The 22,134-nt window shown below is 47.7% G+C and overlaps 1 protein-coding gene and 1 long non-coding RNA gene across 2 annotated transcripts; one reads left to right on the forward strand and one right to left on the reverse strand.

Moving 5' to 3' along the window:
* The first annotated feature begins 829 nt into the window (after nt 1–829).
* Nucleotides 830–22,134, forward strand: DNAAF2 (dynein axonemal assembly factor 2). Its single transcript, XM_083611976.1, has 3 exons — nt 830–3,105; nt 16,133–16,279; nt 18,916–22,134. The coding sequence occupies exons 1-3, from the start codon at nt 907–909 to the stop codon at nt 19,432–19,434; spliced, it is 2,865 nt and encodes a 954-aa protein (XP_083468102.1). The 5' UTR covers nt 830–906; the 3' UTR covers nt 19,435–22,134.
* Nucleotides 12,116–13,212, reverse strand: LOC310766996. Its single transcript, XR_014550567.1, has 2 exons — nt 12,774–13,212; nt 12,116–12,226 (listed from the first exon to the last, which is right to left on the reverse strand). It is a non-coding gene; the product is annotated as an uncharacterized lncRNA (long non-coding RNA).

Consider the following 22,134-nt stretch of genomic DNA (forward strand, 5'->3'; position numbering starts at 1 on the left):
GCTCCGATTCTGCCTCTTGATCTGGCACACCCCATCCCTTCCTCTCCCCCCAATAAAATATTTGAGCCCCCCCCCCCCCAAGTTGATAGGGCAGGCTTCCTCAAGCTCGGCCCTCCAGATATTTTTTGGCCTACAACCCCCATGATCCCTAGCTAGCAGGACCAGTGGTCAGGGATGATGGGAATTGTAGTTTCAAAACATCTGGAGGGCCGAGTGAGGAAGCCTGCCCTATTAACTTGGGGGGGGCCCGGTCCCCTCAAATATTTTATTGGGGGGAGAGGAAGGGACGTTGGCCCTCAGGACTTGGCTCCCGCGATCTGGCGGTTCCTCCTCAGTTCCCCGCCTCCAGCGCCTCTGCCAGGAAGGACAGCGAGACGGGGAACGGAAACGCCTCTTTCACACTTCCCTTCCGCTCTAGGAACGGCAGCGCCATTGCCGATGTTAACCCTTTCAGGACGAAGCGGCAGGAACCTCCGGGCCGCTCGGACAGACACAAGAGACCCTTGCGGGGTGCGCGCCACCCCCAAATATCTCATTGGGCGGTGCGAAAATACCTGGCAAATAGGTTAGGAACGCTTCTACAGCGACTGCGGCCTCCGCCATCCCCGCCGCCATTTTGCCGGCCTCCGTCTCCATGGCGACGGGCCTCGCCGCCGCCATTTTGCCGGGGTCGTTCCTATAGCAACGGCGGCCTCGGCCATTTTGCCGGCCTCCGTCTCCCTGGCGACGGGCCTCGCCGCCGCCATTTTGCCGGGGTCGTTCCTATAGCAACGGCGGCCTCGGCCATTTTGCCGGCCCCCGTCTCCATAGCGACGGGCACCGCCGCCATCTTGTTAGGGTGGCTTCCATAGCAACAGCGGCGCTTCGTCCTCCTCCTCCTTCCCCGGCGGCTTCCCGAGGGCCGGCATGGCGGTCCGCTCGAGCCTGGAAGCCCTGGACCTGACGGGGGACGAGGTGGAGCGGCTGAGCAAGGCCTTCCAGGACGAGGGCTTCCGCAAGCTGTTCGCCGACTACGCGGCCGAGCTGAGCGACCCGGCGCAGCGGGCCGTGTACGAGGCGGAGGTGTCGGCGCTGGAGCGGCAGCGAGGCGTCGAGGCGCGCTTCCTGCACCCGCAGCCCGGCTGGGTGCTGCGGACCAGCCAGGCCGGCTCCCGCCGCTGCTACGTCAACGTGTGCGGCAACGCGCTGGTGGCCAGGCCCGAGGCGAAGCCGGAGCCCGGGGGCAGCCGCTGGACGCTGCCGCACTGCCTGGCGCCGGCCCGGGAGGAGCTGGGCGGCCGGCGGAGGCCCGGGGAGCCTCGCGGCCCGCCGCGCCTTGTCTACGACGTGCTCTTCCACCCGGACGCGCTCCGCCTGGCCGCCCGCTCGGCCCGCTTCCGCCGCCTGGTGAGCGACACGGCCCTGGAGGCGCTGGAGAGCCGCTTCTCGCCCGGCCTGGACCGCGCCAACGCCGTGCCGCTCAGGGGCATCAAGTACAAGGGAGTCCCGCAGGCCACGCTGCTCCGGACGCCGCTGCCCGGGGGCGCCCCGGAGGGGACCGGGGAGGAAGAGTGCCCCTCGCCGCTGCCGCCCTTCCCCACGCCCTACGCCTACCCGCCTCGCCCAGCCGAGCCCCCCAGGCCGACCCCCGAGCCGGCCCCGGCGGCCACCACGCCGCGCTGGAGCCTCCGGCAGCGCTCCTACGTGGACCTGCAGGACTACCGCTGCTGCCGCGACTCGGCGCCCAGCCCGGTGCCCCGCGAGCTGGTGGTGACGGTGGAGCTGCCCTGCCTGGGCTCGGCCGCCCAGGCGGAGCTGGAGGTCCGCGGGCGGGAGCTGCGGCTGGAGTCGCGGCGCCCCGCCGCCTACAGCCTGCGCCTGCCGCTGCCCTACGCCGTGGACGAGGCGGCCGGCAAGGCCACCTTCAACAAGGCCAAGAGGCAGCTGGTGGTCGTGCTGCCCGTGCTGCCGCCGGCCGGGCAAGAGCAGGGGAGCCCCGGCTGCGGCGAGCAAGGCCGGCCGGAGGAGGAGGAAGAAGGAAAGGAGGAGGAAGAGGAGGAGCCGCCGCCGCTTTCGGAAACCGGAGGCTCGGCTGAACCGCAGCCGGGCTGCGCCCCGATCCAAGCCGCGAGCAACGCGGAGCAAACGCCCCTTGCCACCCACGTGGAGGCGGGGCCGGGGTGCACCGCGGAAAGCGCTCCGCCCGCTCCCGAGCCCGGCTCTTCCACGTGTCCGGGTCATAACGATTCCGACGATCCTCGGAGCCCCGGGGCCAGCAGCCCGGAGGCTCCCGCGGAAAGCGACCCGGCGGCTGACACGCGTCCGACCGCCCCGACGTGCGGCGGCACGGGTTTGCCTGCTGCGCCGCGTGAAGATCCGTGCGTGGACAGCGCCGTGGAGCTACCCGGCCCTGTTGCGGGAGTAAGTCAGGGGCATCTCTGCGCCGACATGGATCTGAACGAAAGCACCCATGTCACCAGCGACGTGGTGCCCTCGCCGTGCCCCGGTGGCATCCTGGCTCCTCCACGTGTGTCCCGCCGTGACAGCCTGGACCATTCTGGGGCAACCCTGTCGGGTCTGGACTGCTCTAATGTAGATGAGGATCCTATGCCCTCCACAAGAAGTGAGCTTTCTGCGCCACCAGCGTGCCCCAGTACCACTAGCATCGTGCAGATCTCTGCACCTGCCTCTCTGTGTCCTGCAAACATAACCTTTGGTTCTCCTCTGCTGCCCACGGAGGGCCCCACCGTTGATCCGGATTCTGCCAAAAGCCCTACTAGCTGCCTTGACTCTCCACTGCCCACTGCAAGCACAGCTGCCCACTGTCCCCCTTTCCAATGCACTCAGGATGAAAACTCCTTGAGGCTGATCTTGCAGGTGCCAGGCATTCTTCCCCAGAGCCTCAGGGGGGAAGTAGGAACAAATTGCTACAGAGTTAGTTTTGCCAGCAAAGACTTTGCATCTTATACATTCCTCTTGCAGTTCCCTCCAGAAAATAGACTGAGTCCCCCTGAGTTTGGACTTGATGTGTCCCTCGATAATGCTGTTATTTCCCTCACAAAGTCTCGCGAGACCACTGGACTTTGGAGAAAGATGTATTTCGGCCCAAATGGTGATTCCTTGCAGGTAAAACTACATTTCATATCACTCTCACCCTCAGGGTGTAGCAGAATCAGGGGTATATTTTTGAGGCCCTTATTTCGTTTTTATTCTGCTCTTCTACTTGGGGCATCGCGCACTCACTTGTTATCGCATAAATTTATTCACGCAACTACACTTGGAAGTAAGTTATGCTGAGACTAATGTGATGTAATGTGATAGGCCCCACATCACCAGTGACCCTCATGGCTGAGCAGGATTTGAATGTGGGTCTCCGACACTTTCCCCACTAGGCTCCTTGCTAAATGTGGGAGCAACAGAAAGGTATCTGGGTTCACACAGTGCATAGTTAAACAATGGAATTGATGGCCAACAATTTGGATAGCATTAATAGGAGACTAGACAAATATGTGGAGTATAAGGCTACTTCTTATGCCCACTGCCAAGGCAGTGATAAAGAGTGCTGTTGTGCTCATGTTTTGCTGCTGGGCTTCCCTGAGGCATCTTGTTGACTGACCACTGTGGACAGCAGGATGCTGGACTCGGCGAGTCTTTGACCTGATCCAGCTAGGTTCTTCTTCCATTCTTAGGATTTGTGGGAGTAGTAAAGCCCTTTAAAGCCCTAAACGGCCTCGGTCCTGTATACCTGAAGGAGTGTCTCCACCCCCATTGTTCTGCCCGGACACTGAGGTCCAGCACCGAGGGCCTTCTGGTGGTTCCCTCGCTGCGAGAAGTGAGGTTACAGGGAACCAGGCAGAGGGCCTTCTCGGTGGTGGTGCCCGCCCTGTGGAACGCCCTACCAGCAGATGTCAAGGCAATAAACAACTATTTTACTTTTAAAAGACAACTGAAGGTGGCCCTGTTTAGGGAAGTTTTAAATGTCTGATGCTGTATTGTTTTTAATGTTCAGTTCGGAAGCCGCCCAGAGTGGCTGGGGAAACCCAGCCAGATGGGCGGGGTATAAATAATAATAATAATAATAATTATTATTATTATTATTACTATATTATTATTATTATTATTATTATTATTATTATTATTATTAAAGCAACCGAGGCCCCAGTTAGTCCTTTACCTGAAGGCCAACTAGTTGCATGTGATGTTAAGTTGAAGTGCTGTGGTTTTTTTCTTATTGCCCATAGCTATTGGGGTGTTGGGAACATTTTCCTTCCATATCACAGTGATGAAAAGAAAATAACCTCCATAGTAAGTAGTGACTGTTACCTACACCCTTTTAGTATGGCAACCCACTGCTCTCTTCCCATTCTCCTTGCCTCTGAAGGCTTGGGTACTTGGAGAAGGACCTCTGAGGATGGTTGGCAGTAGTTGAGTAGGCTTGTATGAGAGAGAGAAAAAAAGTCATTCAGGAACCTAAGTCCCAAACTGTTCAGGGCTTTGCATCAAGACTGCATCTGACCTCCTTTGGGCTGAACTGTAGAAGGCGCTGTCAAAACACAAGGACCTCATACTGTAGTGAATAGTGTGTGCCAAACCCTACACAGTAGAACTTGTCCCCTGAACTTGCTTTGCTACTTACCAGTATGTAATATGCTATAAAGTTTCTCCTATTTGATGTCAGCAGGGGACTGAAACTGTCATCCTCCTTCTGACACCTGTTTAGTAAACAAATGTGTGGCCATTTGCAGTTTCATCATCATGTTTGTTTAGAAACTGAAGAGGCAAAGTAAAGTATGCTTCCTATCTGTTTCAATACTCAAACTAGCTTAATTTGCAGTTCTGCTCCTTGAAGACAGCAGTTCTTGTTATAGCTTCCACCTTTGTGAATAAACATTCCAGACTGAATGCTCATGAATCTGTAGACTGATTCTCTGGAGTTCTGTTACCTAGAATGTTTCTTTGCATTGGAAAAAAAACCTTGTATTAAAATTGCAGAGGGGAGGAGAGAGAGGATATAGGTTTGGTCTTCTTGCTGACACTGGGGCTATACATTTTTCCCTGTTGAAGAAAAAACACACATTTTTTTTACCACTTAATCAGAGCATTGAGTCAGCTCTCATCAACATGAGATACTATTATAGCTACAGTTGCATTCTGGCAAGGCAGAACCCATGTATGTCAGGACTCAGTAGCTTCAAAATATCATTTGCATTGACATATAATTAATTATTCAAACTCACATAAATATTAATTATATGCCAGTACAAATGACATATTGAAGCTACTGAGTCCTGTATAGTAGTGATGACTAAAATAAGCTCTGTACTTTATATAGGGGTGTTTTGCAGGACCTTTTCACCTGTAAGACTTGGTCTGCTGGGCTAGAAAGCTTTGCCACTCCTGAAACAGAAGTTTAAAGTCCTAACCAGCACTTCGATTTGGGTCTGGATGTGGGCCGACTTCCAGTGAAACTCTTGTAATAGTGGAGCCACACGTTCCTGATAACTGGCTCCAGTCAGCAGTCTGGCCACAGCATACTGTGCCAGCTGAAACTTTCAAACAAAAGCTAGTTCAGCTGCAATGCAGGTCGTGAGGTATTCTGGCCAGATCTGACTTTTCTAGGAACAGGTGCACCCAGCGCACCAAGCAAAGTTGTGCAAAGACACTTTTGCCCACAGCCAGCTTCTGAACTTCCAGGTTCAGAGTGCAAAACTCAACTTTAAAGTGGGGCGCAATCCAGACTAGCTGCTGCTTGCTTTTGGTTTAGTGGAGAGTAAACTGATCAAATCAAGCCCCTGCTGTTAAATAGAAACATGTGGAAGAAGAGCTTATAAGTATATAGTGACCAGTAAATCATCACCAAACTCTCCTGTGATTTTGTTCTCGTTCTAGAACCAGATGAGGGAGCTCTGCAGCATGTTACTTTTTGGGGATGGTGTTTGGGCTTCTGTCTTCTGGCAACAGAGACATCTTTATCCTTTCTCAGGTGTTTCAGTTGTGGCCTTGAGTAATTTCCCTCCTGTTCTGGAGTTCAACCCACCACTTTGTGGAGGATCTTGTCTTGTGCTGGAGTGCTAGTTGTGTTGACCTTCTGCTCCCATCTTAAACTGCACACCCTCGGTTTGGAAAACCACGGCAGTTTTTAAAGAAAGAGACTGAGCCCTTGATAGGGATGGACTTTCCCCACTGCTGTTCCTGCAAGGGTTGCATCTCTTAGAGAGGTAATGTGACCTTTCGTTCTGAAGTTCCTTAAAGGCCAGCAGTTTGTTAAATAGGGTTTTAACAGATCAGATGCCCTTTTGATTAAAATTTTTAAAATTATATTATCTCATTCAGTATGGATCATTGATGGCAAGGAGGTAAAAAATAACTGTGGCATTTCTCTCAGAGGCTGGTGAAAGGTCATTAATCTAATGCTTTGCAGAAACCATTAACTCCTTATGTCAGGCATTGCCGCTGGCTGGGTGTGAGGACTACGAATGGGAGAAGGTTCAGTTGCAGGTGACTGGTTTCATTTCGTCAGATTTTTCAGCCAAGTAGTACAGCACAAGCAAATAAGTTTTCCATCATACAGAACAGCTGACACCTGGAGGCTGAAGGTGTGTCCCAGTGAGCAAGATCAGTACTGCCGGCGGTGGCTCAGCTGTGCTGATGGGTCTTTGCCTTCCGCAGCCTATAGATGGGGCCTGGTTGCAGTGATACCCCTGCAGTATGGACAACAATTGGCCATTTTTTCTCCAGGGAAGATAGAGAGATATAAGAAATAGGCATGCAGGAAAGCATAAATTCCAGACATGAAGCCTTCAGGCAAAGATGCATTGTTTAGAATGAGAAAAACGGGTTTATATAGTGACGTTCTCATGGAGAGAGATTCAAGATTATCCACGTCTTGGTCCAAGAAACCAGATACCTTCTTGTTACAGTATAAACAATTTTAACAGCAGCTCTAGTTTTCCTGTTTCTAGCCTCCCCACATATCTAGATTCTTTTGGAATTAGCCAGTGGAATTAGTTCTTGCTTGACCTCCAGCTAGCAACTGAAAATACTTTCATAGGAGAATGCTTAGAAAAAATACATATTCTCAGGTTATACACTGACATTGTAGCAGCTGGTTAACTGACAGAGGTGTGCTTAAGAATATATGGTGGCTTTATAAGTCATCCTTCCCCCAACCTAGTTTGAACCACAGTTCCCATCAGTCCTAGTCAGCACCATTAGTTCCCGAACACTGTAAATCCTGTCCAATAGCTGCCGACTGTAGTTGAAGAACATACTGGAGGTAGTTGAAATGAATGCCAACCCTTGCAAGAAAGGATTAATAACACTGATAATTTAATGCACAGTTGGGAACAATTTGCTCAATATTAGAATGACTCTTGGGAAAATTAGTCTGGATTGTTGTCTCTTCATTCCATAATTCTTGTGCTAATCATGTGTTGATATGTGTATGAGTCAAGAAGGGAAGGGATTCTACTCCCCACAGCAGTGGTTCCCAATTAGCTTAGTACTGCAGACCCCCTGTTTTTCAAAAGGCAAGCCATGGAGCCCCTACTTCTGAAAATTTTGATATCTCTATGGTAGGGTTTTTTATGTGAATGGTGCCACAGACCCCCCTGGGTGGGTTATGTAGACCCTCTGGGTTCTGCGGACCTCCAGTTGGGAACTATTGCCCTACAAGAAACTGATTTCAGGCTTCTCATATGCATCTGGTTGGACACTGTGAGAACAGGAAGGTGGACTACATGGATCATTGGCCTGATCCAGGAGGTTCCTCTTATGTTTGTTGTGGGGGAGGAAGGAAAGGAGAATGTTATGCGCTTTGAGACTCCTTAGAGTAGTTATAAAGCGGGATATCAAATCCAAAATCATCATCCTCCTCCTCTTCTTCTTCTTCTTCTTCTTCTTCTTCTTCTTCTTCTTCTTCTGTTTCTGTTCACCAGCACCCACAGAGACCTTCCCTTGTGCCTACAGGGTCTCCTCCACCCACTGAAATTCAACTTGAAAGAAGCATTCTCTTGTGCTAGTCAATAGGATAGATTGAGCTCTGTCCTTGGTTGCTGTTCGTATTTGGTGCTCACAACAGATTTAAAAGGTTGATGACGTCTGGTTTAATCAAACCCAATTCAAAACATGGTTTATGAAGCTGACTTGTTTCAGTAAACCATAAATAAGATTAATTACATTTTGTGTTTGGACCTAACACTAAGCTGTGGTGAATAGAAAGTGGAAGTGGAAGCTTCAAATGTCCCCATGACTGTGGAGGCAGAGTGTATAAGCCAGGGCTGGGCGATACCTGGTTTCCAACATCACAATATACCAGTGTATGACAATGTCTGAAATAAGGATGGAGCTAGGTAGAGGCACTGGCTGGCTTGACAGATTCTCCTGGCTTGACAGATTTGCCTGCGCCTGCTCTTGCAATTCGCTGCCCCCTGCATTACTGTATGATACAATACAGTGGTACCTCGGGTTAAGAACTTAATTCGTTTTGGAGGTCTGTTCTTAACCTGAAACTTCTTAACCTGAAGCACCACTTTAGCTAATGGGGCCTCCTGCTGCCGCTGCACCGCTGCTGCACGATTTCTGTTCTCTGTTTCTTTCAATTTCATTGTTCTGCATGGGGCAATGACAATAAAGATATCGTATATCGTATATCGTTCTCATCCTGAAGCAAAGTTCTTAACCCGAGGTACTATTTCTGGGTTAGTGGAGTCTGTAACCTGAAGCGTATGTAACCTGAAGCATATGTAACCCGAGGTACCACTGTAATCATGACTGCACATAAACTAAGAAATACAGACTAAAATAAAAGTTTGTGCTAATCTACATGAAAAACTTTATGTAAAATATAATCCACAGAAAAGAAAAATGACCTTTCTCCTAACACCACAGTTTTGTGAGTAACATACAGTTGTGGTTTCCAGTATTTCCAAGCTGATACCATTAGTAATAAGCACATAAGTAGTTTTATACTCATTTACTTGTAGTTTGCATGTTGTAAAATGGCGCACATGTTACTGTGAAATCTCTTGGGTTTCCCCATGCCTTGGTGTCAGAGCTACCCTAGGTCCCAGCTCACAAAGGACCAACGCTGCTTCGTTGTTAAGTATAAAAGTCTTTATTGAAGTTCAGTTTCACTTCCAGAGCCGCAGCGCGCAGCCCCACGTCTCAAGTGTCAGACCGCTGATGCTCCGTCTGAGTCTCCTCCCCCTTGACACCAATTTAAGATTCTAGCCTTGCTCCACCTTCTCCGCTGCTCCTTCCTCCTCTGGGTCCGCCTGCCCGCCGGGGTTCCGCCCTTTCTAGCCTCTTCTCCCGCTGATTCCCCTGAGCCTTCTCCCTCCCTCCGGCGGGCTTTAGGAGCTGGTTCCCCATCCGGGTCTCCTGCTGTTCCGCGCGCCTGCACATTTGAACTTGGCGCGCGCGCCCAGCCAGCAGCTTTCCTCCTGACCGTTTCACTGCTGCTGTCACTGCTTCCCCCTTGGGGGGGCTAGCTGCAACTGACCTCCCCTCCGTTGGAGGAGTGGTCAGCCCTGACTCCCTCTCTGGAGGAGACACTGCCCCTGACACATGTGACTCTTCCCCCCCACTACGCTCTGGTGGGGAAACTGGTCCCGATCCTCCACTGCTGCTTTGGGGTTCCCCTCTGGCTCCTTGTTTCTGGTGCGTCCCCCCTGGGACCCCCCTTGCCCTGACCATCGGCGCCCCCTTCTGGGAATCTTCTGATTCGCTGGAGAAGCTCATGGAATCTCTCAGGCCACTGTCATACTCCCCTACGCTGCCCTCGGATTCTTCCCCTTCGCTCTCCATTTCCTCTCTCCCCAGAGCTCCTGCTCCTGAGTCCCTGACACTTGGTATTTTTCTGTGGTGCTGGGGTTCTTCTGGGGTCCTTTGTTTCTGTCAATCCACAGATTACATGTTTGCCTAGTTGTTCCTTTCCAAAACTGAGCCACTAGTTTCATGTTTTGCTGGCAGCAGCGGAAAATTGCCAGTTCTTGATGTTTTCCAAATGAGTGGAGAAATGCCAACTAGAATTGGTTTTGGCACGTGGACGTTTAAGGGGATTGCCATGGTGAAACGCGGTTTGCTTTTCAGAGGGGGGAAATTGTTGCTCTCGTCGTCGCCACCAGCAGATAGGCAGTGGAGTTCCTCGCTCTCTATGTTTCCCCCAAGAAGCAGGGGTTGGTTTTTAGTGCTGTGAGAAGGCAACCTACGTAAATATTTTAAAGCAGGATCCCTTTTCGCTTACACATGGTGGCACTAACGGACCGGAGACCGTATCTCACTCTTCTTCACCTGGGAGGAATTCCTGTGTGTTTACTCTTCCAGCTGGAACCGAAGGAGGCTCACACATCAGGGTACAACCATAGAATCATAGAACTGAAGTGTTGGAAGGGACCCTGAGGGTCATCTAGTCCAACCCCCTGCAATGCAGGAATATGCAGCTGTCCCATACGGAGAAGCAAACTTGCAATCTTGACATTATCAGCACCAGGCTGTAACCAACTGAACCATCCAGGATCTTATGCAAACCAAACCTTTAGAATGCCAACTAGAAGATATTCAGATCGATTAAAAAAAGATGTTCCTTCCATCTCTTTGTATTTCAGCAATGATGTAATAGGCAAATGGGTTCCAAGCTATTTTGGAAGCCAGGGTGTAAGCAATAAAGGTAAAGGTACCCCTGCCCGTACGGGCCAGTCGTGTCCGACTCTAGGGTTGTGCGCCCATCTCACTCTAGAGGCCGGGAGCCAGCGCTGTCTGGAGACACTTCCGGGTCATGTGGCCAGCGTGACGAAGCTGCTCTGGCGAGCCAGCACCAGCGCAGCACACGGAAACGCCGTTTACCTTCCCGCTATAAAGCGGTCCCTATTTATCTACTTGCACTTAAGGGTGCTTTCGAACTGCTAGGTGGGCAGGAGCTGGGACCGAAAGACGGGAGCTCACCCCGCTGCGGGGATTCGAACCGCTGACCATGCGATCGGCAAGCCCTAGGCGCTGAGGTTTTACCCACAGCGCCACCCACGTCCCCGCGTAAGCAATAACCCCCTCTTATTTAATAATACACACTTTCCCCATAAGACTACGTCCACAGTGTTAATTCCATTTTAATGCCCAGTTCCCCAAATCAGCTTTAGTCATCTGAATGGATTTGCAGTGGGTTGCTAGGATGGAAGAATTTGGTGGTAGCTTTGCTCTAGGCTAGTCTATACTTCAGATAGACAGGAGCATTAGACTCCTGAGTAAGCTTAGTTGCCGTGAGATCAGAGGAGAGGTCCTCTTAAAAGTAAGTAAATACCGTATTTTTCACTCTTTAACACGCACCCAACCATAACACGCACGTAGTTTTTAGAGGAGGAAAATCCGTAGGCATGCCACCCGTAGGCATTCCCTCCATAACACACACAGACATTTCCCCTTACTTTCTAGGAGGAAAAAAGTGAGTGTTATGGTGCAAAAAATACGGTAGTTAAGGAACAGGAAGCGGAGAGAAGGCATTAACAGACAGCTCTCTCTTTAGCTGGGATGGGGCAATCATGCACCACTTATAAAGGTTTCATGCAGACCTATATAAAGCAGTTCTTTCCCCCTCTTCTTTTTTCTACAGCAAATTAGTGTAACAGGGAGCAACTCTTAGACAATCATAAAGCAAAAAACACACCTCTCTTAATGCCATGCCCTTTCCCCAAAATAAATATATTTGTCTAGTTAGTGTCCTTCCTAATGTGGAGCAAAGTAGTCAGTTCTTCCATTTCCTATCCTTTATAAATATCTGATGAAATTAAGTCCACATTTCCACATTTGTCACCAGATTTTATTTGTTCAGTTTATTTCAAAGCTCTTTTAATCCTGCCTTCCTGTTTGAAAATGCTCAGAGCAGCCAACAAACAACTCCCTAAAAGTACACCCCATTAGCACATAAAACTGTTCAAAAACATTGTAAGATGCAAAACAGTGTTTTGAAACATTTGTGTAAACCAAGCAGTGCTAAAAGTAAAGAAAGGAGCCCCCACACGCTGTTACGTACTAATTTTCAGTGGTTTATAGATGTTTGCTTTGGTGCCGTTGTTGACCTTTGCTTTGGAAGTTTCTATTTATCTAAGCATTATTTGTCAAAGCAGAGGCATAACAAATATAGAACTGGGATTAGAATATTTATTGTAACATGGTATTCGAAAATGGGAATGACAGGAGGAAATAAACCCAGGGCCATTTCAAGTCATTTTGCCGCCTTGATGCATCACAGAAACTAGAATAAAGAATAGAGAATACATTTTGAAAAGAAAAGAAAAATCTACCCATTAAAATTGTTACTGATTTAATCGCTGATAAAAAGCACCATCATTTTCTAGAAGCCATTAATATTTAAGTTTCATTTGCCGCCTTCCTGGTATGGGAAACTTGTGTCACCAAAGTTATTAACCTCTTGATTAAGCTGCCGAAAGCCTTTCTGGAGATGTCTTAATTCTGGCCATTGCTAATACCTTATACACAGGAGACACCCCCACTGCCCCCCTTTGTGGCTTTCATCTTCCATTGCCGTAGAGACTCTGACTTTAGCTGATCTGCTCTGCAGCAGGATTTGCAAAAAGGCAGAGAGGCTCTGAGATCTGAGTTTCTTTTGAACCTGTTTCCTGAATTCACCATAAAGGCACCTTAACTTAATTTAGATCCAGCGCATGACCTACTTTTAAGATGCCTGCAGTCTGCTGGAGAGAAACTTTCAACTCTAATAGCTTAGCACTGGGTATTATTGATAAAGGGGCAAAAATGGATCTGTTAGCTTTATTTCTTACCATTGACAATTGCTCCAAAGACTACTGTGAACCCAAAATGTACTTTATTAGTTGTTTTTATTTAATGCCCAATGAACAACTTGACATAGTGCTGACATACAGTGTTAAGTCCTAGACATACAGTGTTATTGTGGTATTGTGCAATATTCTCAATATGCCCAGTTGGGTTCAGTGACTTACCTATGAGTGATATTCCATCTTGCCATTGGCCTTCTGATGGTTGATGGATTTGTGTGTTATTTCTGGGCTGGACATGTATTTATTATTGCAGGTTTTCTTAACATTAGAAGTTCTATTAGAAGTTTTTTATGTATCTTATTCCTGTCGAAAGTTGTATTTTTATAAGGCTGTAAGCCACATTGAATGAGTTTATAAGGTCATCCTATGAATGTTATAAAATAAAAATGTATCTTAATATATGTGAAGCTTCTTGAGAGTGACATGTTCCAAGGGCGCATGTGTGGGTTTTGTTAACTCTGAAACAGTGGTGACAGCGATGTAAGGTTATGAGAATGAGTCTGGGGGAGCCTCTGGCACCTCCCTCTCCTCTGGAAAAGCAACAAGGAAATGAGAAGGTCTTGTTTCTGTTTTCAGTCAACTGTAATTACTTATTTTGTCCAAACTGAGGACCATTATTAGTGTTTATAGTTAATCAACTGCATTTTGAAGGCGGCTTGTTCTCTGAAATATAGTTAACATTCATCACAGTTTTCCCTAGCTTTGGACATGAGTCACTATGGTTATCTGCAGATGGAAGCAATCACTTCTGATTTCCTCCTCTTGGTTGTCCTGGTGGAGGAGAGGGCAGGGAAGATTGGCAGGGTATAGATAATAAAACTGTTATTGTTATTATTAAACTACAGTTCAGCATTATGTGTGAACCAGGACAGCATGTGGAGCCATCTCTTTCAGTGATGTGCAGACAGGGAACATGGGCAAAAATAACGAAAGTGGAATTCCCCACTGGGCAGTTTGCTTCATCAGTGAACCTGGACATTTTACTTTAGCTTTAAAGGCCAGATCCATAGAGTTCCTTGGGGCATCCATTCCATTTGCTGTTTTCTTCTAGCTGGAGCTCTTCAGAGGCTTCTCCCAGCTGTCCCCTGAGATTGTGGAAGTGGCGGCTCCAGGACAAAGCACGCATGTACCTGCAATCCAGAAAACAGCTTTGGGCACCGTTGCCTTTGTACCTGCCTTTTCTCTAAACCGAAAAGTCCCAAATGTTGCAACATTTCCTCATAGGGGATCTGCTCTACTTTTTTTTTTTTTACAACTGTTTGGAAAGCAAAAATTCAATGGCTGAAGATTTTATTGCCACATGGTCCAGTTCATGTACCCCATGTGTAAAAAGCTTCACCTGTTGAATTTCTCCTCGCCACACAGTTGTACAAGGCGCTGGTGCTTTGCCAAGAAAAAAGGTTGACAAATCTGCATAGCCTCTGTTTCTCTCTCATTGGTGAATGTCTTTTGGGGTTGAGTAATGCAGCACTTTTGCATCTGGATTCTTGCTCAAAGGCCTTAAAAAAATGTCTGCAGCCTAACATAGAATTGGCCTGTTACTGTATATATTGAATCTTCATCCTGACCTTCAGACCGGTTGGGTGTATACAGCATAAGCACAATAATGAAACAACAGATAAAATGGTTAATCATTAAAATGTACTACACAAGGTTAAAATGCTTCTGTGAGCAAAAACACCTTAGCCTGGTGCTGAAAGGACTCTGATGAGGGTGCCAGGGAAGCAAGGCTGTGTGTGTTGTTGTTGTTTAGTCGTTCAGTCGTGTCTGACACTTCGTGATCCCCTGGACCAGAGCACGCCAGGCACTCCTGTCTTCCACTGCCTCCCGCAGTTTGGTCAGACTCATGTTTGTAGCTTCGAGAACAGTGTCCAACCATCTCATCCTCTGTCGTCCCCTTCTCCTTGTGCCCTCCATCTTTCCCAACATCAGGGTCTTTTCCAGGGAGTCTTCTCTTCTCATGAGGTGGCCAAAGTACTGGAGCCTCAGCTTCAGGATCTGTCCTTCCAGTGAGCACTCAGGGCTGATTTCCTCCAGAATGGAGAGGTTGGATCTTCTTGCAGTCCATGGGACTCTCAAGAGTCTCCTCCAGCACCATAATTCAAAAGCACCAATTCTTCAGCGATCAGCCTTCTTTATGGTCCAGCTCTCACTTCCATACATCACTACTGGGAATACCATAGCTTTAACTATACGGACCTTTGTTGGCAAGGTGATGTCTCTGTTTTTTAAGATGCTGTCTAGGTTTGTCATTGCTAAAGGCTGTGTAGCAAGGGCATTTGAGAGTTCAGGTGTCACTGCCAAGAAAGACTTTTCTTTTGTTGGAGTTCCATGGCATCCCTCAGACAGATGCGCACAAGAAAGAAGGGCCTTGGCAAAAAGACTTTAATCACAGAAAAAGGAAACAAAACCAACCCGGCCTGGCCTGCCCTTGTGCCATTTGCCAGCATATGGAAAAAGCATTATCACCTGCAAGCATGCAGCAGCTCACCATGAAAGGCTTGGCCAAAGGATCTGCTTGAAAATTAGGCAGCTGTATTCTGGTTTTTAGTATAAGTAGACTGCTTGAAAAGGGAGATAGAAATACCTTAAGGAAAGCATCACTTTGTTGACTAACACAAAGTCTGTCAGCCCACAATAAAATCTATTCCTTGTTGCTGATCCAATTGGTTGTGTGTGACTTTCTGATTGAGGGTGCCACAGCTGAAGGTTTCGTCCGTTATTTAAGAAGAGTTTGGATTTGATATCCCGCTTTATCACTTCCCGAAGGAGTCTCAAAGCGGCTAACATTCTCCTTTCCCTTCCACCCCCACAACAAACACTCTATGAGGTGAGTGGGGCTGAGAGACTTCAGAGAAGTGTGACTGGCCCAAGGTCACCCAGCAGCTGCATGTGGAGGAGCGGGGAAGCGAACCCGGTTCACCAGATTATGAGTCTACCACTCTTAACCACTACACCACACTGGCTCTCTATTTAAGAATGCCAGCTTTAAGGAGAAGCAGAGAGCTGGGGATTGCGGCAGCTTTGGAGTGCCTAAGGGCTGGTGTTTTGTAACCAAAGTTTTGTACAGTGGTACCTCGGGTTACATACGCTTCAGGTTACAGACTCTGCTAACCCAGAAATCGTACCTCAGGTTAAGAACTTTGCTTCAGGATGAGAACAGAAATTGTGCTCCGGCGGCGCAGCGGCGGCAGCTGGAGGCCCCATTAGCTAAAGTGGTGCTTCAGGTTAAGAACAGTTTCAGGTTAAGAACGGACCTCTGGAACAAATTAAGTACTTAACCTGAGGTACTACTGTACTTGTTTTGTAACCAAAGTTTTGTACTTGTTTCTCCCCTTCAGGAAAGGTGGTTTGTCACTGAAGACAATGTGGATGAGTTTCTGGACAGTCTTTCGAGAATGTCCCGTTCCAGCCCGTCTGAGATGGAACACCAGCCATTAATTGAAGTGTTGGATGTCTCGGAGGGCAAAAGTCAGATCAGATTAAAGGTAAGGCATTGTTCAGCAGGCCTGCCTTATCATCCATGAACAACACTGGAGTAACCAGTCACTGTCTTACCTGTCTCCAGTTCCATTTGCCCAACACCTTGCTGCTTGTAAGGATATTTTTACCTGTGCGTTACGGGCGCTCATTGATTCTGAAAACTTCCAAATTAAATGTTCAGCAAACATGGCAACTTGCTATTCCACTTGTATTAAGCTCCCCACCCTGGCATGTGTGTGCTGGGAATGTTCTGTGTTTCAATGAGATTGCCATGCTTGTGCAAAAATCTGCAGATGGGCCAGAATTTGGCTTCAGCTCAATCCAGGACAAGCAACATTGAATTTAAATTGCAGAGAGAGATTTAGGATAAGCAAGAATGTTCCTAATGGCCATGAACATGCTCCCAGAACAGACCACACTGTTCCACTGCATTTGGAGAGGATCTTAACTGCATGTCGGAAGTCAGATTTTTCTCATCTTATTGCGGATCTTGTAAGCTTTGTGATTTTGAAGCCCTTTTGGAGAGCATGAAGACTTGTCATCTTGGAAGGAATAGAAGTCCAAAATCAAATATAAACAGAGGCAGCTGGCTGGACTGACACCTAATATTTAGAGTCTCTTGAAATTTTAAGAATTTAAGAATTACTTGGTCCTGTGTGGCGGTTTCTCAAATAGCCTGCTGTAACAAACGGTCAGATTCCCATCACAGAATGAGGGTTTCTAGGATGTCACTCCCCTCCTCTCCTCCCAACTTAATCTGCAGAATCATTACAAGAACTTCGCAATTTGTAAAATTATAGCATATCCCAAATAATAAATGTGGCAGCAGATGAGTTGTAATCTCTTCCTGAAATAGACCGAACACGGTGTGGCTCCACATGCTGCATTTGCAAATATTATTTCAATAATCATGTGCCTCAGCCAGCCCGTATCCTGGATCAGACTCTGAAAGTTCAAGGCCGCAGTCTGGACTTTGCTCCTGGGGGTGGGTTGCAAGGTGCACTCTCTTTAATTGCCTGCACACAATGAAATGAAAGATAAGAGCAGACATCTGTATTTGTAGCCCAGCTCTGCTTACGGACTCTGGGGTTGTTTCTGCTTCCCCTACTGTAAAATAAAAGTGTCTCACACTTTGTATGTGTTGTCAACTTACAGCTTCCATTTAAAGTCTCAGAGGCTGCCTTGCATTTCTACCTGGGATCTGGCACCTGTTGTTTGTTAGCTGTTGGAAACTTGCCAACTGCAATGAATATCAATATTTGATTTTCTACATTTAATTATTGAAAGGAGAGCAGAGCTTGATATCGCTTGGATGGCAATTCCAGCCTACACCAGACCTCTTGGTTGGTATCTACGTGGTGTGTTTTCCCTTATCTGTGCTCTCATTTTTCTCAGTCCTGCACTGGAGCAGAAGAGCTTTTTCCATTAACATTTGCAGCCGGCACCGTGGCACAGACCACCTGGGTGTCCTAGATTGCACAAGGCCAAGAATATTGAGGTTGGCAACCACCTGCTGTTCATCTCCAGGCTACTTTGCCAGCCACCACAAGAGTTTGTACCTTATTCTGTATCTTAGAGGACTGCTTTATTTGCCAGTGAAAATGAGAGCTGGTCTAAAGTCTTCTGAGCAGCACAGAACGTGGCCCGTCCTGCTGCATAGGAACGATTGGAGGAATGTTGACATAGGGACCTGGGCTGCCAATCATTGGCTGCTTGTGGGCATTGTCAAAGAGGGTCCTTAGCAAGTAGGGTCCTTGGATGATTTAGATGCAGTCCTCCTCAGCAACAAGGTGTTGAGGCTCAAAACACTCTTAATTTAGACTACATGCATTGTTTTACACTTGTTTGCACTGAATTGCATTTGCCATTTTACCACCCATTCACCCAGTTTGGTCTTCACAATCTCCTTTTGTTTCATTATCCCTGAACAATTTAACATCACCTGGAAACTGGCCTTGGAAACTAGATTGTTTATGAAGAAGTTAAAAAGCATAAGTCTCAGTATCAATTCTTGGGGGAATGCACTTTCTACATCTCTCCATTCAGAGAAATGGCCATTTCTTCCTTCTCTCCGCTTCCTGATACTTAACCAATTCCTGATCTGCAAGAGGACCTCTCCAATTATTCCATGAGCTTACTGACGTGTCTTTGCTGAGGTTCCTTGTCAAAAGTCCAAGTACACCATATAATCAGAATAAAACCAATTAGTGCACCACTTATGCACATTGAGTCTCCTCAGCTGAAACCATGACTCCTTCTCTGAAATGTGCATGATCCAGATGGCCCCAAGGCATTGGGTAACTACGGCTCTGTGACAAGCGCAAGGCATCTTGCACAACCCAGCCAGAATCATCTTTCCTGTGAGGAGCACACAGTGGGCAGCCACCTGGCAGAACTCTTGCAACTCTGCCTCTGAGCACGTTCCCGGGGCTTTGTAGGTCAGGGTTCACTGCCAGGCCTGCAGAAATCTCCAGCCCTGTTTACTGGAAACATTGCAAGAAGGTACGAACTTAAAAGGGAGACCTGTTTGGGAGGAAGCCCAGGTTGTTCCTGTTTGGTGGCTGAGACCGTTTTCAGCAACACTTCTCTCTACCTTTAGCCTACAACTGTAACCAACAGCTCTCCCCCTTTCTTTTCACAGCCGCTGGAGCAGAACGGCTTTGAGCTTGGTAAAATGCAAGAAGGAGCTGCTCCCAAGGGAGAGGATGGTGAACAAGAAAATGGCAGTGAACTCTCAGCAGATGCAGAAAGCTGCCCCGCACAAACAGCTCCGCTCACATCCATGGAAACAATGGGCCAAGTTGGCGGGGGACCAGGCCATTGTTTGGAGCTTGACCCCAGCAACCCCAGCTTGGCAAGCCCTGGGAAACAGCAGATAAGGGAGTGTCGTGAGTCAGAACGTGCTTTTGCAAGGGAGGAGGAAAGAGCCACGTCCACACCGCAAGCCCAGTTTAACTGGGAGGAGCCTGGCCAGACCAGAGGGGGGGAGGGTGTGCATTCAGAGTCAGCACAGAACAGCCAGGGCCAGGGCAGGAGCAGGCCGGCTCCTCCTGTGCTAAAGGAAACAGACATGCGGGATGGAAGTGTGCAGTACATTATCAACCACACAACACACTGCGCAGTCGCCTTTCAGAATGCTTTGTTGTATGAACTGGATTAATGTGCTGAGCTCCCAGCCGGGCTCTGCAGCGAGAAAAACCTCAAGTTTTACATTTTGCATTTCCTCCAGAGAGCACAGGAAAGGGACGGTGCAGAACCCCAACCACAAGTCTTGCGGAAACAAAGCACCGGTCCCATCTGCTCAAAAACGTTCACTTCCATTTGGGAGATTTGAAAGGACTGGACTCCAGGAAGGGGTTACCAACACAGTGCACTCCAGATCAACTTCCATCAGCCCCAGACAAAGGTCAGGAATGAGGCAAGTGGCGGTGCAGCAACATCTGGAGAGCAGTGCCTTGGCAGCCCTGGGTTTAGACGAGCACTCAGCAAGTTGCTGAATTTCAGAAAGAAACTGGCACTTCATTAAAGTCAAAATCCCATTGCTGCGAGTAGTCAGGGGAACATACAGGTCGTGGTCAGGCTACATCTAGGTTTGTTAAACTGAAATAGGAACATGCCTTTTGCCTGTGCACACAAACAGGATTAAACCAAGAAGTCTCTAATCAATTTCCCATTTCCCATTTTGAACTGGGAGACTTTAGTTACTAGCTTTGGAATGAGGATCTTAAACCAGACTTTGAAGTTTTGTTTAGGATGCTGGCTTGTTCTGAAGCCGGTGACTGAAACAGGGAGACTTCTTGGTTGTGACGTCTTGCGCCACGGAAGGGCAAAGCGAAGAGGCTGACTATGTGGGCAGAAGGCTAATTCGTCTCTCGGCTGAGCCAACTGAGCCATGCTCTTGCGCAAGGCCTCGTCACAACTTCAGGGTTTCATAATGCCTTTATTCCAACTTCCCTTTCCTCCAGCATTCCCGTATCTTCTCCGCTGATGGGGAAACAACAACTCGCTATTTGAAGTGTCCTCCCGTCTCAGAAGCCTCACATTTCACAACGACTTGTGCTGCCACAATTACTTTCAGGGGTGAATTTGTATGGTTTGCCTTTGGGGCATCCCTTTCACACTCAGCAAGCACCCTTCAAACAGGTAGATAAAAATGCAACAGCACCAGCTGGGCAAAAACCAGCTTGCTTGCTTTCATGGTGGATGCTAAAACCAGTATACATACCATGAGTTGCTCTCTGTTCATCAAAACCCATGCAAGTCTCCTGAATGTCAAGTGTTGCAACTGTCTTCGGAAATCCCCTGGGTGCTTGCATGAAAACTGTTTTCGGGGAACTCAAAACCTTTCTGAAACGTATGCAGCACAATCTATTTTGGATCAGGGTGTCATAGCCAGATTGTAAACTGCATTCACAGGAAGATAATCCTATTCATTTTAATGGAATTGATTTCAACGTAGGCATGCCCTCGAGGGACAGGGCTGTACCCAACCGTTGCAGTTCCACTGCCATTGGGACAGAGAATAGCACACCCCACAAGCAGCGACTGTACATAGATCTATTCCCAGCTCTACGTTTTACAGCAGAAATGTGTTTCAGGTTTTCTGTCGGCGAAACTAGTTTTCACAATACAAAGACTATTTTAGAACTTCTGCTTAATTTGTCTACCATAGCTAGGCTGGATGCTTTTGAAACTGCCAGCATTTTACAGGAAGAGATTTTGTGCCAACTGTTGTTTTAACAAAAGTCATCAATACCCTGGATGTGGCAGGTACCTACCATGAAGCTAAAATTCAGCACATTTTAAATGGAAGAATTGTTCCCCAGTGATCTGCACTGGGGCTCAACAGTGCTCAGTTGGAGCAGGATTGTAACCCTCTTCTCAGTCCCACAGATTTCACTAGAACCCACTCTCAATTAAGACCTGCTTGAAAACCCATCAGCACTCTTCAAGCCATTAAATTAGAAGTTCTGTCTACGTTAATTAGCATGTTCAAAATTGAAATGGAGCAGGGGAGACTAACCTAATGAAGTCTTTCCTCTCTTGTAACCTGAAGAAACACATTTGCATCCCAGAAAGTCAAGTTCTGGAAAACACTCAGCAGTTAATTATGTTAGACAGAATTCAGTAGTTTCCACTAATTGGATTGTCCTGTAAAATCTAGGAACACACTAAAATTCACCAATAAAGCGTTTTGCTGCAGGTCTAAGGGATGCCTTGGAGATGACTTTGCCATCTTGTGTTTTCTGCTGCTGCCTGTATTACTGCACCACAATACACAAATGGGCCTTCGTTACATTTTGGGCATATAAATGGATTTCATCTTTGGTGCCTTTTTCCAGAGACAAGGAAGGGCACAATCCACTGGGAAGTTCTTTCGCACAAGGCCCGTTTACTTTATGAAGAACTTGTGCAGGAGAATTTTCTGATGGGATTGCGCTGTAATATTCATTCAATACATAGTTACATTAGATCTGTGCTCTTTCATCAAGAAGGGCTTTTGAAGGTTACTGAGCCTCTTAACACAGATGTAGACTAGGCTCTCAATTAGTATATCTCTTCTCCATATGCTGTTACTTTACATTGCTTGGGGCTTTTAGCTCTTGGATGCTCTCCTGCGTTTCTTCATCCAGCCCTATTTTTAATTATTCATTAAGCTGGGCTGCCTACGCAGGAACCTGAATTGTTTCTGTAACAGGAGGTAAATGGTTGTCATTGTTTTCAGTTCAGTTCTTCAAATGTTATGTTGTTCATTTACTTTACTTTGTATCATTGCACTGTGTCGTCATTACCATTGTTGAAGCTGTTCTTTTAATTTGGCGCTATAAAAATTAAAAGGGATTGTCTCGGATCACTGAAA

The sequence above is a fragment of the Podarcis filfolensis genome (assembly GCF_964270895.1).
Source record: "Podarcis filfolensis genome assembly, chromosome: 1".
In the NCBI taxonomy this organism is placed as follows: domain Eukaryota; kingdom Metazoa; phylum Chordata; class Lepidosauria; order Squamata; family Lacertidae; genus Podarcis; species Podarcis filfolensis.

Excerpts from the sequence above, each read along its gene's own strand:
- DNAAF2 (XM_083611976.1), top strand. The coding sequence starts at position 907 with ATGGCGGTCCGCTCGAGCCTGGAAGCCCTGGACCTGACGGGGGACGAG. Across the intron at positions 3,106-16,132 it reads CAAATGGTGATTCCTTGCAG|GAAAGGTGGTTTGTCACTGA; the intron begins GTAAAACTACAT and ends TCTCCCCTTCAG. Across the intron at positions 16,280-18,915 it reads AAAGTCAGATCAGATTAAAG|CCGCTGGAGCAGAACGGCTT; the intron begins GTAAGGCATTGT and ends TTCTTTTCACAG.